Source organism: Macaca fascicularis, chromosome 19 (genome assembly GCF_037993035.2).
Source record: "Macaca fascicularis isolate 582-1 chromosome 19, T2T-MFA8v1.1".
Lineage (NCBI taxonomy): Eukaryota > Metazoa > Chordata > Mammalia > Primates > Cercopithecidae > Macaca > Macaca fascicularis.
In genome coordinates, this window is record NC_088393.1 from 48386039 (window position 1) to 48401105 (window position 15067).

The 15067-nt window shown below is 49.3% G+C and overlaps 1 protein-coding gene across 3 annotated transcripts in view; it reads left to right on the forward strand.

The window, feature by feature from the left end:
• AXL (AXL receptor tyrosine kinase) overlaps positions 1–15006 on the forward strand; it is a 45484-nt gene extending 30478 nt beyond the window's left edge. For all 3 annotated transcript variants that reach the window (XM_045381016.2, XM_045381018.2, XM_045381019.2), the window contains 8 exons: positions 990–1085; positions 1219–1296; positions 5249–5341; positions 5745–5866; positions 6496–6605; positions 9376–9535; positions 10422–10558; positions 12801–15006. In XM_045381016.2, the coding sequence (XP_045236951.1) occupies positions 990–1085; positions 1219–1296; positions 5249–5341; positions 5745–5866; positions 6496–6605; positions 9376–9535; positions 10422–10558; positions 12801–13152 (1148 nt within the window). In that variant the 3' untranslated portion in view covers positions 13153–15006. The remainder of the gene's footprint in view (positions 1–989; positions 1086–1218; positions 1297–5248; positions 5342–5744; positions 5867–6495; positions 6606–9375; positions 9536–10421; positions 10559–12800) is intronic.
• The last annotated feature ends 61 nt before the right edge of the window (positions 15007–15067 follow it).

The following is a 15067-nucleotide window of genomic DNA, read 5'->3' on the forward strand; positions in this document are numbered from 1 at the left end:
TAAAAAAGAAAAGAAAAAGAAAAGAAAATACACTGAGTTGCTTATTTACAATTTGTGCAGGTTATACTTCAATAGCAAGAAATATTTGTGTGTGTGTGTGTTGTTTGAGATGGGGTCTTGCTCTGTCACCCAGGTTGGGGTGCAGTGGCATGAGCTCAGCTCACTGCAACCTCCACCTCTGGGCTCAAGTGATCCTCCAACCTCAGCCTCCTGAGTAGCTAGGACTACAGGCATGTGCCACCATACATGGCTAGCTTTTGTATTTTTTCTAGAGACGGGGATTCGCCATGTTGCCCAGACTGGTCTTAAAGTCCTGGACTCAAGTGATCCACCAGCCTCAGCTTCCCAAAGTGCTGGGATTACAGGCATGAGCCACTGCATCCGGCAAAATAAATATTTGTATTTTATTTTATTTTTGAGACGGAGTCTTGCTCTGTCACCCAGGCTGGAGTGAAGTGGTGTGATCTCAGCTCACTGCAACCTCTGTGTCCTGGGTTCAAGCAATTTTCCTGCCTCAGCCTCCCCAGTAGCTAGGACTACAAGCATGTACCACCACACATGGCTAATTTTTGTATTTTTTTGGAGAGACAGGGATTTGCCTTGTTGCCCAGGCTGGCCTTGAACTCCTGGACTCAAGTGATCCACCTGCCTCTGCCTCCCAAAGTGCTGGGATTACAGGCGTAAGCCACTGTGCCCGGCAAACAAAATATTTTTAACAACTGGTACAGCAGGGCACTGACCCATCAGGGTGCCCACTGGAGCAAGAGTGTGGCCAGGCTTTACGCCTTTAGTTCCCTTTGAGAGAAGGTTCAGGGGGTCCAGAGGAGGAGCTGGGGTGGAAGTGGCGGGTGCTGAGGGCAGTAGTTAATTTTGAATCAGTGCAGAAGTATATCAGTGTTTCAATAATGGGTCTATCCCTACTGGTGGGTGAATGTCACCTGAATGTCAGCCCTGCCCCATGGCTCTGTCCACCCCAACCTTGCATGCAGTGAACAGCCTGGGCATCAGTGAAGAGCTGAAGGAGAAGCTGCGGGATGTGATGGTGGACCGGCACAAGGTGGCCCTGGGGAAGACTCTGGGAGAAGGTGAGTCCCCCTGCAGCATACACACATCCTTCTGAACTTCTGAGATCCTGCACTTCCACACTCCCACCCAACTATAGGAAATACAGTCCCCACAGGCCATGTGAGGTCAGTGTCTCCCTCTGGCCCCCCACAGGAGAGTTTGGAGCCGTGATGGAAGGCCAGCTCAACCAGGACGACTCCATCCTCAAGGTGGCTGTGAAGACAATGAAGAGTGAGTTATATGCACATGTGTGGGACCCCCAGCCCCTTCCCTATGCCCCTGAGAAAGAAGAGAGCAGAAAAGTTAACAGCAAGTTAACCATAGCCTAGAACTTCTGTTGTTTCCAGATAGGCAATGGAGCCCCTGCCAGGTACTTCAACAGAAGGAATTGAATACGGGGAGATTAGTATAAAGGTGGGAAATGGGCTGAAGGAACATCTGGGGCAGGGAGGGAAACCAGAGATGAGCAGCAGCAGGAAGTCACTTCCATCCCTAGGCCTGAAGGACAGAGGGAGCAAGTGGTGTTACCAGAATCCACAGCTAGGGACACCAGGCAGGAGCTGGTATCACAAAGTTAGAGGTTGCTCTGTGGGAGCTAAAAACCCAGAAGAACACTTTGGGAGGCCGAGGCAGCAGATCGCTTGAGTCCAGGAGTTCGAGACCAACCTGGGCAATATGGTGAAACCACATCTCTATGAAAAAAATAATAATAATAACAATAACAAAAAATTAGCTGGGTATGGTGGCACATGCCTGTAGTCCCAGCTACTTGGGAGGCTGAGGTGGGAGAATCGCTTGAGTCTGGGAGGCAGAGGTTGCAGTGAGCTATGATCATGCCACTGCACTCCAATCTGGGTGACAGAGTGAGACTTTGTTTTAAAAAAATAAAACACACATGGCTGGGCGTGGCGGCTCAAGTCTGTAATCTCAGCACTTTGGGAGGCTGAGGCAGGTGGATCATCTGAGGTCAGGAGTTCGTGGCTGGCCTGATCTACATAGTGAAACCCCACCTCTACTAAAAATACAAAAATTAGCCAGGCGTGGTGGCAGGCACCTGTAATCCCAGCTACTCGGGAGGCTGAGGCAGGAGAATCGCTTGAACCCTGGAGACGGAGCTTGCAGTGAGCCGAGATTGCACCACTGCACTCCAGCCTGGGCGACAGAGCAAGACTCTGTCTGAAAAAAAAAAAAAATTGAAACACACACATGCACACACGGGAGACACAACCACCACCAAGGGAATACCAGAAGCAGAGAGAGGGTGAAATACCCTGACTTCTCCCTTCCTCCCCGCTACCTGCCAGTTTCCCATCAGGGCCTACCTCTCATTGGCAAATCCCAAGAGGAAACCACTAGGAAAGGGAGCCAGGGAACTGTAGTTTTCAGGGGCTGGCCCGCTGTGATACATAGCGGAGCAGGAGAAGCTCTAGAATGAGGAATACCTGGCTGAATCATTTACCAGCCATGCGATCTCAGGCAAATGACTTTCCCTCTCTGAGCCTCCCACCTGTCATCTGGAAAAAAGGACCCTAATGTCCCCACCTTCCAAAGCTGTGAGGCAAAGCACTTCATGCTGAGGGTGGCAAGTAGGACATGCTTGTTAATGTGGACTAGGACTATATTATTTACATCATCAGAGAGGGCAGGAGCCATTTCAGGGTTACATAGCAGAGGAAGTCCAGGGCTAAGTTCTTCACACACAGGGAAGGAGAAGCATAGGGGGTTCAGATTGGGGCTGGTGGTGAGTAGAGAATGATCCTTTCTGAACTACAGGGCTTAAAAGCTTGGGCTATGAAGTCATTACCCACTCATTCATTATTGAGCACCTCCTGTGTACCAGGTTATTTTTGTTTGTTTGTTTGTTTTGCTTTGTTTTGTTTTGAGAAGGAGTCTCACTCTGCTGCCCAGGCTGGAGTGCAGTGGCGTGATCTCGGCTCACTGCAACCTCCCCCTCCTGAGTTCAAGCGATTCTTCTTCCTCAGCCTCCCAAGTAGTTGGATTACAGGCGCACGCCACCACGCCTAGCTAATTTTTGTATTTTTAGTAAAGACGGGGTTTCACTGTGTTGGCCAGGCTGGTCTCGAACTCCTGCCCTCAGGTGATCTGCCTGCCTTGGCCTCCCAAAGTGCTAGGATTACAGCTGTGAGCCACTGCACCCAGCCTCAGGTTTACGTTTTTTGTTTTTTGGTTTTTGTTTTTTGAGACAGAGTCTCACTCTGTCACCCAGGCTGGAGTGCAGTGGCATGATCTCGGCTCACTGCAAGCTCCGCCTCCCGGGTTCACGCCATTCGCCTGCCTCAGCCTCCCAAGTAGCTGGGACTACAGGTGCCTGCCACCACGCCCAGCTAATTTTTGTATTTTTAGTAGAGATGGGGTTTCACCCTGTTGGCCAGGATGGTCTCGATCTCTTGACCTCGTGATCCACCCGCCTCAGCATTCCAAAGTGTTGGGGTTACAGGTATGAGCTACCACACCTGGCCTACGTTTTTTGTTTTTTGAGACAGAGTCTTACTCGTTGCTTCGGCTGGAGTGCTGTGGCAGGATCACAGCTCACTGTAGTCTCAACCTCTGAGGCTCAAGCGATCCTTCCCACACAACCTCTCACTGGTTATAGTCTTGGCCTGGGTCTGAATCCCAGCAGTGCAACCTTGGGCAAGTCATTTTGCCTCTGTGAGCCACAGTGTTCTGAACTGTTAAATGGGATGATACTTGTATGGGTCCCCAGGGCAGGTAGGGAAGTGCTAGGGAGCAGCCTGGGTGGTTGTGAACAGGTGGACCCTGGAGCTAGACTGCCTGGGTTTGAGATCTGCCTCTTCCACCTCCAAGCCGTGTGTTCGTTCCCTTAGGCAGACTCTGTAACCTTTCTGTGCCTTGCTTTCTTCATCTTTAAAGTAGAGATAGGCCAGGCACAGTGGCTCATGCCTGTAATCGCAGTGCTTTGGGAGGCCGAGATGGAAGGATCACTTGAGGTTAGGAGTTTGAGACCAGCCTGGACAACATAGCAAGACTCCCTCTCTTAAAAAATTGGCCGGGTATGGTGGCTAACACCTGAAATCCTAGCACTTTGGGAGGCCAAGGTAGGCAGATCACTTGAAGTGGGGAGTTTGAGACCAGCCTGACCAACATGGTAAAACCCCATCTCTACTAAAAATACAAAAATTAGCCGGGCGTGGTGGTGCATGCCTGTAATCCCAGCTACTTGGGAGGCTGAGGCATGAGAATCTCTTGAAATGGGGAGGCAGAGGTTGCAGTGAGCCAAGATTGAGCCACTGCACTCAAGCCTGGGGGACAAGGGCGAAACTCCATCTCAAAAAAAAAGAAAAAATATATATATATTATATATATGTATGTGTGTATATATATATTTTATATATGTATGTATAAATATATATATTTTATATATATATGTATAAATATATATATTTTATATATGTATGTATAAAAATATATATATATATATGTATGTATGTATATCCGGGATGGTGGTGCGTGCCTGTGGTCCCAGCTACTCAGGAAGGCAAGCCTAGGAGTTTGAACCCACAGTGAACTGTGATTGCTGTGATCACATCCATCCTGGGTGACAGCACAAGACCCTGTCTCAAAAACAAAAAACAAAACAATAAAATGGGAATGATAATAGTAGCACCTAAGAAGATTAAATGAGTTAATATATACAAAGTTGACCAATCGCAGTGGCTCACTCCTGTAATCCCAGCACTTTGGGAGGCCGAGGCGGGCGGATCACGAGGTCAGGAGATCGAGACCATCCTGGCTAACATGGTGAAACCCCGTCTCTACTAAAAATACAAAAAATTAGCCAGGTGTGGTGGTGGGCGCCTGTAGTCCCAGCTACTCGGGAGGCTGAGGCAGGAGAATTGCTTGAACCCGAGAGGCGGAGTTTGCAGTAAGCTGAGATCGAACCACTGCACTCCAGCCTGGGCGACAGAGTGAGACTCCATCTCAAAAACAAAACAAAACAAACAAACAAACAAAAAAACCCACTCTCTCTCTCTATATATATATACACACACACATAAAATGCTGAATATGGCACCTGGTACTTACTAATCATGTTTGATGAAGATGAGTGATCATGATGATGATGATGATGATGGAGAGGAGGTGGAGAGAGAGTCCTCCCTCTCCTCCCCTCCACCACACCCACCTTTCTCTCTCCCTCAAGTTGCCATCTGCACAAGGTCAGAGCTGGAGGATTTCCTGAGTGAAGCAGTCTGCATGAAGGAATTCGACCATCCCAATGTCATGAGGCTCATCGGTGAGAGAGGAGCAGATTCAAGGGGTCTACAGGCCCCATGGGGGCCATTGCAGAGGGAAGACCCCTTCTTCTGGCCATGGGAAGATCAAACTTCCAGGCTTCCTGCTCCCCGCTCCTTCAGGGTCAGCAAGCTTCCCCCTCCTACTCTCCCTCAGCTTGGAATGTGACCTCTGACCAGTCCCAGAAATAGCTGAGGTCCCCAGGAGGGCTCCGGAAATGTCCCTGGGAACTGTGCTGGAAACGGCTTCTCTGCAGCTCGGTCCTTGCCACTGCCAGTACCCCCCAGACAATATGGTGGCCAGATTGGATGGGGAGTGAGAAGGAGACGCTGGAGGCTGGCTGGGAGGGGGCTTGGCTTCCCCTTCTGCCCAGTAGGAGTGACAGGGCTATCTGGGGGGCTCAGGTGTCTGTTTCCAGGGTTCTGAACGAGAGAGCTTTCCAGCACCTGTGGTCATCTTACCTTTCATGAAGCATGGAGACCTACACAGCTTCCTCCTCTATTCCCGGCTTGGGGACCAGCCAGTGGTAAGGGGCATTTAGTCATCCAGTCTACAAATATTAACTGAGTATCTATCAGGTACCCAGGGCTGCTCAGACCCTGGGAAGACCATGGTGACCAGGAGCTTACTCTCCTGGAGCATGTCTTCCAGCAGGGGAGGGGCAGACAATAAACAAGCTAATAAATACCTGAGCAAGATGATTTAAGTGTTTCAGTGCTAGGAAGGAAATACACTAGGATGGATGATAAGGAGGCCAGGCAGTGAATTTGGGTGGACGTGGAAGATCTTGCTGAGGAGGTGATTGTGAAGGAGTTGGGGCTGGGGGGATGTCTGGAGATCTGGGCAGGAAGCGATCCCAACAGAGCGCACAGCATAGGCAAAGGCTGGAAGGTGGGAATGATCATTGTTTGTCTGAAGACCAGAGGGGAGTCTGGGGAGTGTCAGTCAAGGGCAAGAACATAGGCGATCAAGTCCGAAAGGAAGGCTGGAGCAAGTTTATAGGACCTTGCAGGCCATGGAGAGGGGTTGGGTTGAATTGTCAGGGCCATGGGAAACCAATTCGGGCAGAGCTAGAATTGCACAAAGGGATAGAGGGAGGAGGGATCACATCAGGGACTCTGTTGACCTCTCCTCCCACCTGCCTTGGCTCCCCAGTACCTGCCCACTCAGATGCTAGTGAAGTTCATGGCGGACATCGCCAGTGGCATGGAATATCTGAGTACCAAGAGATTCATACACCGGGACCTGGCGGCCAGGAACTGCATGTGAGTGCCTTTCAGGGACACCCCCACGCTGCTCCCACACTCCCTGAGGGAGCTCCCTCCCCCCTTCTTAGGATGGAAGCGGGGCTAGACACCCACGAAGGGCAGGTCAGAACTCAGGGCCAGGAAAGTCAGTAAGGGGGTCTGGGAAGGCTTCCTGGACGAGGTGGGTCCTGAACTGAGATCTGGAAGGAGCATTTGGATGTGGAGAGGGAAGAGACCAGAAGGTGGGCTCAGTGCACAGCATGAGGTGAGCAAAGCGGCTGAGGTGACCGATGGGGGTGGGGACATGTGAGCCCCATCTCTGTCCCGCTCCATGCTGGGTGACTTGCCTGGGGCTGCCCTTTGGAAGCGGCCACACTGTATAAGGAAACCAAACTCCCCACCAATGAACAAGCAGAAAACATGCCAGACAGGGCGCGGTGGCTCACGCCTGTAATCCCAGCACTTTGGGAGTCCGAAGCGGGTGGATCACTTCAGGCCAGGAGTTCGAGACCAGCCTTGGCGAAACCCCCTCTCTACTAAAAATACAAAATTCATCCGGGTGTGGTGGTGTGTGCCTGTAATCCCAACACTAGAATTGCTTGAACCCGGGAGGCGGAGGTTGCAATGAGCCGAGATCACATCACTGCACTCTAGCCTGGGTGATAGAGCGAGACTCTGTCTCAAAAAAAAAGAAAGAAAGAAAAAAGAAAATAGTAACCTGTAATCCTAGCCATTCCTAAGGCTGAGGTGGGAGGATTGCTTGAGCCTCGAGACCAGCCTAGGTAACAACAGTTAGACACCATCTCAAAAAAAAAAAGAAAAAAAGAAAGAACAATAAATCCCCCAAAAGCCAGAATAGAGGGTAAGGGGAGGGTAGAGGGTGGAGGGAATGGAACCACAGAGTTAGAATATTAATCTTGGCCAGGTGCCGAGCCAGGTGCTCACACCTATGATCCCAGCCCTTTGGGAGGCTGAGGCAGGAGGATCACTTGTACCCAGGAGTTCAAGACCAGCCTGGGCAACATAGTGAACCCTGCCTCTACAAAAAATAAATTATCTGGGCATGGTGGTGTATGCCTGTGGTCCCAGCTACTTGGGAGGCTGAGGTGGGAGGATTGCTTGAGCCCAGGAGGTTGAGGCTGAAGTGAGCCATGATGCTATCACTTCACTACTGTCTGGACAACAGAGCAAGACCCCATCTCCAAAAAAATTGATGTATATTTTCCATACACTAAAATATACACATCGTATACGTGCAAGCTCAGCTCAATGAATTTTTATGGGTATAGACCCATGTAACCACTAGATCAAGGTAAAGAATATTTGTTAGCCCCAGCAGGCTCCTTCATGCCTCTTCCTCTTTCCAATCACTACCGCCAAGTGGTACCCACTATCCTGACTTCTCAGTGTTAGTTTCGCCTGTTCTGAAAAGTCATACAAATGGGATCATGCAGTTTGTACTGCTTTGTGTCTGGCTTCTATGGCTCAGCATGATGTTTTTGAGATGAATCTGTGTAGGAGTAGTTTGCTTTTTTTCTTTGCTGTGTGGTATGGTATTCCATCGTATGAATGTCCTGTCCCATGGATTTTCTTCCTTTTCTTTTTTCTTTTCTTTCTTTCTGTCTCTCTTTCTTTCTCTTTCCTTCCTTCCTTTTTTTCTTTCTCCTTCCTCCCTCCCTCCCTCCCTTCCTTCCTTCCTTCCTTCCTTCCTTCCTTCCTTCCTCCCTCCCTCCCTCTCTCTCTTTCCCTTGCTTTCTCTTTCATTCCCTTTCTTTCTTTTCTTTTTTGTTTTGACAGAGTGTTACTCTGTCCTTTAGCGTGGGGTGCAGTGGCATGATCATAGCTCACTGTAGCCTCCAACTACTGGTTCAAGCTATCCTTCTACCTCAGCCTCCTAAGTAGCTGGGACTACAGACATGTGCCACCATGTCCAGCTAGTTTTTAATTTTTTTTTGTAGAGACAGGGTCTTGTTTTGTTTTCCAGGTTGGTCTTGAACTCCTAGCCTCAAGTGATCCTCCCACTTTGGCCTCCCGAGGTGCTGAAATTACAGGCTTGAGCAACTGTGCCTGGCCATTTTTTTTTTTTTTTTTTTTTTTTTGAGACAGAGTCTCACTTGCTCTGTTGCCCAGGCTGGAGTGCAGTGGCGCGATCTCAGTTCACTGCAACCTCCGCCTACTGGGTTCAACTGATTCTCTTGCTTCAGCCTCCCAAGTAGCTGGGATTTCAGGTGTACACCACCACACCTGGCTAATTTTTGTACTTTTAGTAGAGACAAGAGTTTCACCATGTTGGCCAGGCTGGTCTGGAACTCCTGACCTCAAGTGGTCCACCTGCCTTGGCCTCCCAAAGTGCTGGGATTACAGGCGTGAGCCACCGTGCCCAGCCATGTTCTGTTTTTTAATCTGGCTGCTGGTTACACGGGTGTGTGTGTGAAAATTCAGTGAGCTGCTCACTTACGACTTGTGCACATTTCTGTATGTACACTATACTTCAAGAAAAAAAAATGCTTTTTCATCAAGGAATCAAACTCAAGGAAGGACCTTAGAATCTAGCAAAGAGCCAAAGTTGGGAAGGCCTGAGGAAGCCCTTTGTCCCATCCTCATTTGACAGAGTGAACAAGAAGTAAAGCAGTTCCCTTCTGGAATGGGGTGAAGATTTGGGAGACATATCCCACCCCGCAGCCAGGACAGTGAGGGGAGGAGGTGCAGATGTGTCTGAGAGCCAGGGCAGACTTCCTGGTGGACGTGACCGATGCCCTGACCCTGTTCCTTTCCCCAATCCAAACAGGCTGAATGAGAACATGTCCGTGTGTGTGGCGGACTTCGGGCTCTCCAAGAAGATCTACAACGGGGACTACTACCGCCAGGGACGTATCGCCAAGATGCCAGTCAAGTGGATTGCCATTGAGAGTCTAGCTGACCGTGTCTACACGAGCAAGAGTGATGTGGTACGTGCATCCCCACCAAGAGTGGGGAGCCATGGGAGGGCATGGCCTGACTGGGCGGCTGTGAATGCAAGGGTCACAGGGACATGTTGGCTTCCCTTTGCAGGGGCTTGTCTACATGGGCTAGGCATGTCTTGGAGTATGGTGGGCATCTCTGAACAGTGGTGCATACATGCCCAGGATAAATACAGGCCCATGTGTGCATGGTAGCAGTGTAGACAGTTTAGGTTAGAAGAAGCTGCAGTGATTATGTGTGCATGCGCACACACTCGTAGAATGTGGACAGCCAGGGTGTGCAGAGTGGCACATGAGCTCATGTGTCCATGAAGTGTGTATATGCGTGTGATGGTGAGCATGTGTATGCATCCACAAAAGTTACTTATTCATGTGTATACCTGTGTCAAATACTTTACATATATATTTTTTTCTTTTTTTCTTTTTTCTTTTTTTGACATGGAGTCTCATGCTGTCACCCAGGCTGGAGTGCAGTGGCATGATGATCTCGGCTTCCTGCAACCTCTGCCTCCCGGGCTGAAGCGATTCTCCTGCCACAGTCTCCCGAGTATCTAGGATTACAGGCGCCCACCACCACGCCTGGCTAATTTTTGTATTTTTAGTAGAGATGGGGTTTCACTATATTGGCCAGGCTGGTCTCAAACTCCTGACCTCAGGCGGTCCGCCCACCTCAGCTTCCCAAAGTGCTGGGATTACAGGCGTCAGCCACCGCGCCCAGCTAAAGTATTATGTTTCTGTGAATACTTGTGACGCTCCCAGAAGATGGTTGTGAACATGTGTACATAAGTGTGGGTGTATCCATGAACCTGGGTATTGGGGCGGGTGATTCTGTGCAGGAGAGACCGTCTAATTCCCTCCCCTCTGCCCCATACAGTGGTCCTTCGGGGTGACAATGTGGGAGATTGCCACAAGAGGCCAAACCCCATATCCAGGCGTGGAGAACAGCGAGATTTATGACTATCTGCGCCAGGGAAATCGCCTGAAGCAGCCTGCGGACTGTCTGGATGGACTGTGAGGACCCTTAGGTTTCCCCCAACCCAGAATTCATTCCAAACCCCTGACTACCCCCACATGGCCCTCACAGGTCCAGTACTCTCTATAACCCGGACAGAATCCCTGAGAATGCTGAATGACCCACTTGCCCCTCACCAATGCTCTGAGTAGGGCCACCACTGGCCAGTGGGGTGCAAATCAGCTGAAGACACCCTTTCCTCCTTTGTCTGTGTCTGGAATGCAGGCTGAACCAGTCCCCTGGCTCCCCGTCCCCAAGCCAGGTATCCTTGGGTAGTGAAGAACAGCACAGTCTTACCTGGCAGCCCTGCTGTTGGAACATGCACTCCCAGAGACTTCTCATTCCAGACTCCTGAGCACACCATGCTTCCCCGACCTGCTCCTCAACACCCAGGACTCTCTGCAAAACCCTCCAGTTTGTTTTATTGACCTTCTGCAGACTCAGGTCTCCTCTGAGATGTTTGCAGGATCCTTTAGGGAATGCTTATCAAACTCTGCAGTATTAGAGCATGCAGAGAAGGCCGTGACATTTAGCCAGCACTTTGAGGGTAAAGAGAGGAGCCTGGTTGGGTCAGGAGGAGACAGCCTGGGGCTTCAGACTCCTCAGTCCACCTTGGGTACTCCAAGAGCTGAGAGGAGTAAAAATAACAGTTAACTTTTTTTTTTTTTTTGAGACGGAGTCTTGCTCTGTCGCCCAGGCTGGAGTGCAGTGGCCGGATCTCAGCTCACTGCAAGCTCCGCCTCCTGGGTTTACACCATTCTCCTGCCTCAGCCTCCCAAGTAGCTGGAACTACAGGCGCCTGCCACCTCGCCCGGCTAGTTTTTTGTATTTTTTAGTACAGATGGGGTTTCACCATGTTAGCCAGGATGATCTCGATCTCCTGACCTCGTGATCCACCCGTCTCGGCCTCCCAAAGTGCTGGGATTACAGGCTTGAGCCACCGTACCCGGCCAACAGTTAATATTTTTATAGAACTGACTAGAAGGCACTGTTTTAGGTGCCTGGCATGTGTTAGATCATTTGGTCCTTACCACAGCCATATGGTGTGGAGAGGTATCATTACGATTCCCATTTTGCAGATGAGAAAATCCAGTCCTACAGGGAGGGTAATTTATTTTTATTTATTTATTCGCGTCTCACTCTGTCGCCCAGGCTGGAGTGCAATGGCTTGATCTTGGCTCCCTGCAACCTCCCAGGTTCAAGCGATTCTCTTGCCTCAGCCTCCCAAGTAGCTGGGACTACAGGCACGTGCCACCACGCCCAGCTAATTTTTTTTTTTTTTGTATTTTTAGTAGAGATGGGATTTCACTGCATTAGCCAGGATTGTCTTGATATCCTTACGTCATCATCCACCCGCCCCAGCCTCCCAAAGTGCTGGGATTACAGGCGTGAGTCACTGTGCCCAGTCTGGGAGGGCGATTTATTTGTCAAAGGTTGCACAGCTGGTGTGTTTATTATCTATATCCCCACATCGAGTAGTTTAAAACAACAAACATTTATTATCTCCCATGGTTTCTGAAAGTTGGATATTGGGAACAGCTTATCAGAGTGATTTTGGTTCAGGATCTCTAATGAAGTTACAAAGATATCATTGGGGGCTGCAGTCATCTGAAGCTTGGGACTGGAAGATTGCTTTCAAGGTGGCTTACTCACATGGCTGTGGCAGGAGGCTTCAGTTCGTTGCCAGGTGGAACCCTTGGTGGCACTGCTTGATCTTACTCACAACGTGGCAAGACAAAGTGTGAGGAAGCCGCATGCCTTTTATGACCTAGTCTCAGAAGTCACACACGCCATTGCTTCTGCCAAATCAGAAGCAAGTCACTAAGTCCTGCCCATGCTCAAGAGGAGACGATTTATTCTCCATCTTTTGCGGGGAGGAGGGTCAAAGAATTTATGGATCTATTTTAAACCAGCACAGCTTGTAAGAGGCATAGCCAGGCTTTGATGCAAGTCTGCTCTGGTGAGCTGGGAAAGTCTGTTCTAGCAAACCCTCATCAGAATACTACTCCATACCCAGCCAGGTTTCCCAAGACCCTTCCCAGCTCCTGAGTCTCCCAGGACCCAACTCAGAAACTCTTGGGAATTCCCAAATCCCCATAGATGGCTTCAAACTGCTGAGGCTCCCTCCAGTCCCCTAAAATGCCCCCAGTCCCCTGAGTGTCCTAAAACGTCCCCAGGCTCCCAGAATGCCCCCCTTCTGAGTCCCTGCTCAATCTCCCAACCCTCGTTTTGCTGCCCTAGGTATGCCTTGATGTCGCGGTGCTGGGAGCTAAATCCCCAGGACCGGCCAAGTTTTACAGAGCTGCGGGAAGATTTGGAGAACACACTGAAGGCCTTGCCTCCTGCCCAGGAGCCTGACGAAATCCTCTATGTCAACATGGATGAAGGTGGAGGTTATCCTGAACCTCCCGGCGCTGCTGGAGGAGCTGACCCCCCAACCCAGCTAGACCCTAAGGATTCCTGTAGCTGCCTCACTTCGGCTGAGGTCCATCCTGCTGGACGCTATGTCCTCTGCCCTTCCACAGCCCCTAGCCCCGCTCAGCCTGCTGATAGGGGCTCCCCAGCAGCCCCAGGGCAGGAGGATGGCGCCTGAGACAACCCTCCACCTGGGACTCCCTCTCAGGATCCAAGCTAGGCACTGCCACTGGGGGAAACTCCACCTCCCCACTTTCCCACCCCAGGCCTTATCCCCACCTGAAGCCCTATCTTCCTACCTATCCCACCTCCATCCCAGACAGGTCCCTCCCCTTCTCTGTACAGTAGCATCACCTTGAAAGCAGTAGCATCACCATCTGTAAAAGGAAGGGGTTGGATTGCAATATGTGAAGTCCTCCCAGGTATTAACATTCCAAGACTCTAGAGTCTAAAGTTTAAAGAGTCTAGATTCAAAGGTTCTGGGTTTCAAAGATGCTATGAGTCTTTGGTTCTAAGGACCTGAAATTCCAAAGTCTCTAACTCCATTAAAATGCTAAGGTTTTAAGGCCTACTTTTTTTTTCTTTTTTTTTTTTTTGAGATAGAGTCTCGCTCTGTCGCCCAGGCTGGAGTGCAGTGGTGCAATCTTGCCTCACTGCAACCTCCACCTACCAAGTTCAAATGATTTTCCTGCCTCGGCCTCCCAAGTAGCCGGGATTACAGGCACCCGCCACCACACCTGGCTCATTTTTGTATTTTTAGTAGAGACAGGGTTTCATCATGCTGGCCAGGCTGGTCTAAAACTCCTGACCTCAAGTGATCCACCCACCTCGGCCTCCCAAAGTGCTGGGATTACAGGCGTGAGCCACTGCACTCAACCTTAAGACCTACTATTGTAAGGCTCTGAGATTCTGTGGTTTTAGATTTTCTGGTTCTAATATTTTTGATAAGGCCTCAAGGTTTTAGGTTTTAAAGCTCTAAGATTCTGATTTTAGGATCTAAGGCTCTATGATTCTAGATTTTTATTTTTCTAGGGTTCAGAGTCCTTAGAATGTAATATTCTAGATTCTAAAGATTCTTTAATTCTAGACATGGAGGTTCTAAGGCCTAGTGTTCTAAAATATGATGTTTTAAGGCTCTGAGAGTCTAGATACTCTGGCTGTAAGACTCTAGACCATAAGCCTTCAAAATTTTATCTTCTCAAGTTCTAAGATTCTAATGATGATCAATTATAGTTTCTGAGGCTTTATGATAACAGATTCTCTTGTATAAGATCTTACATCCTAAGGGTCAAAAGCTCTAGAATCTGTAATTCAAAAGTTTTAAGAGTCTAAAGATGGAGTTTCTAAGGTCCAGTGTTCTAAGATGTGATAGTCTAAGACTTACTCTAAGATCTTAGATTCTCTGTGTCTAAGATTCTAGATCAGATGCTCCAAGATTCTAGACGATTAAATAAGATCCTAATGGTTTGTTCTGTTTCAAGGCACTTTAGATTCCATTGGTCCAAGATTCTGGATCCTAAGTATCTAAGTTATAAGACTCTCACACTCAGTTGTGACTAACTAGACACCAAGTTCTAATCATTTCTAATGTTGGACACCTTTAGGTTCTTTGCTGCATTCTGCCTCTCTAGGACCATGGTTAAGCATCCAAGAATCCACATTTCTAAAATCTTATAGTTCTAAGCACTGTAATTCTAAGGCTCAAATGTTCTAAGTTTCTAAGAGTCTAAAGGTCCACAGGTCTAGACTATTAAGTGCAATTCCAAGGTTCTAACCCTATACTGTAGTATTCTTTGGGATGCCCGTCTCCTTTTTAGCCACCATTGCTTCCTCCTTCCCTCCTGTGGGGGTGTGCCCCCTTCAAGCCTGTGCAATGCATTAGGGATGCCTCCTTTCCCGCAGGGGATGGACGATCTCCCGCCTTCCGGGTTATGTTGCCCCCCTGAGCCAATCCTTCATCTTCTGAGTATACAGTGTGGACTCTGGTGCCTTCAGAGGGGCTCAGGTCACATAAAAGTTTGTATATCAATGAGCTTCTGTCTCCTCTTGTCTCCTTTTAGCTGTGATGTGGCCCCGTTCCCTGGCAATTCAGT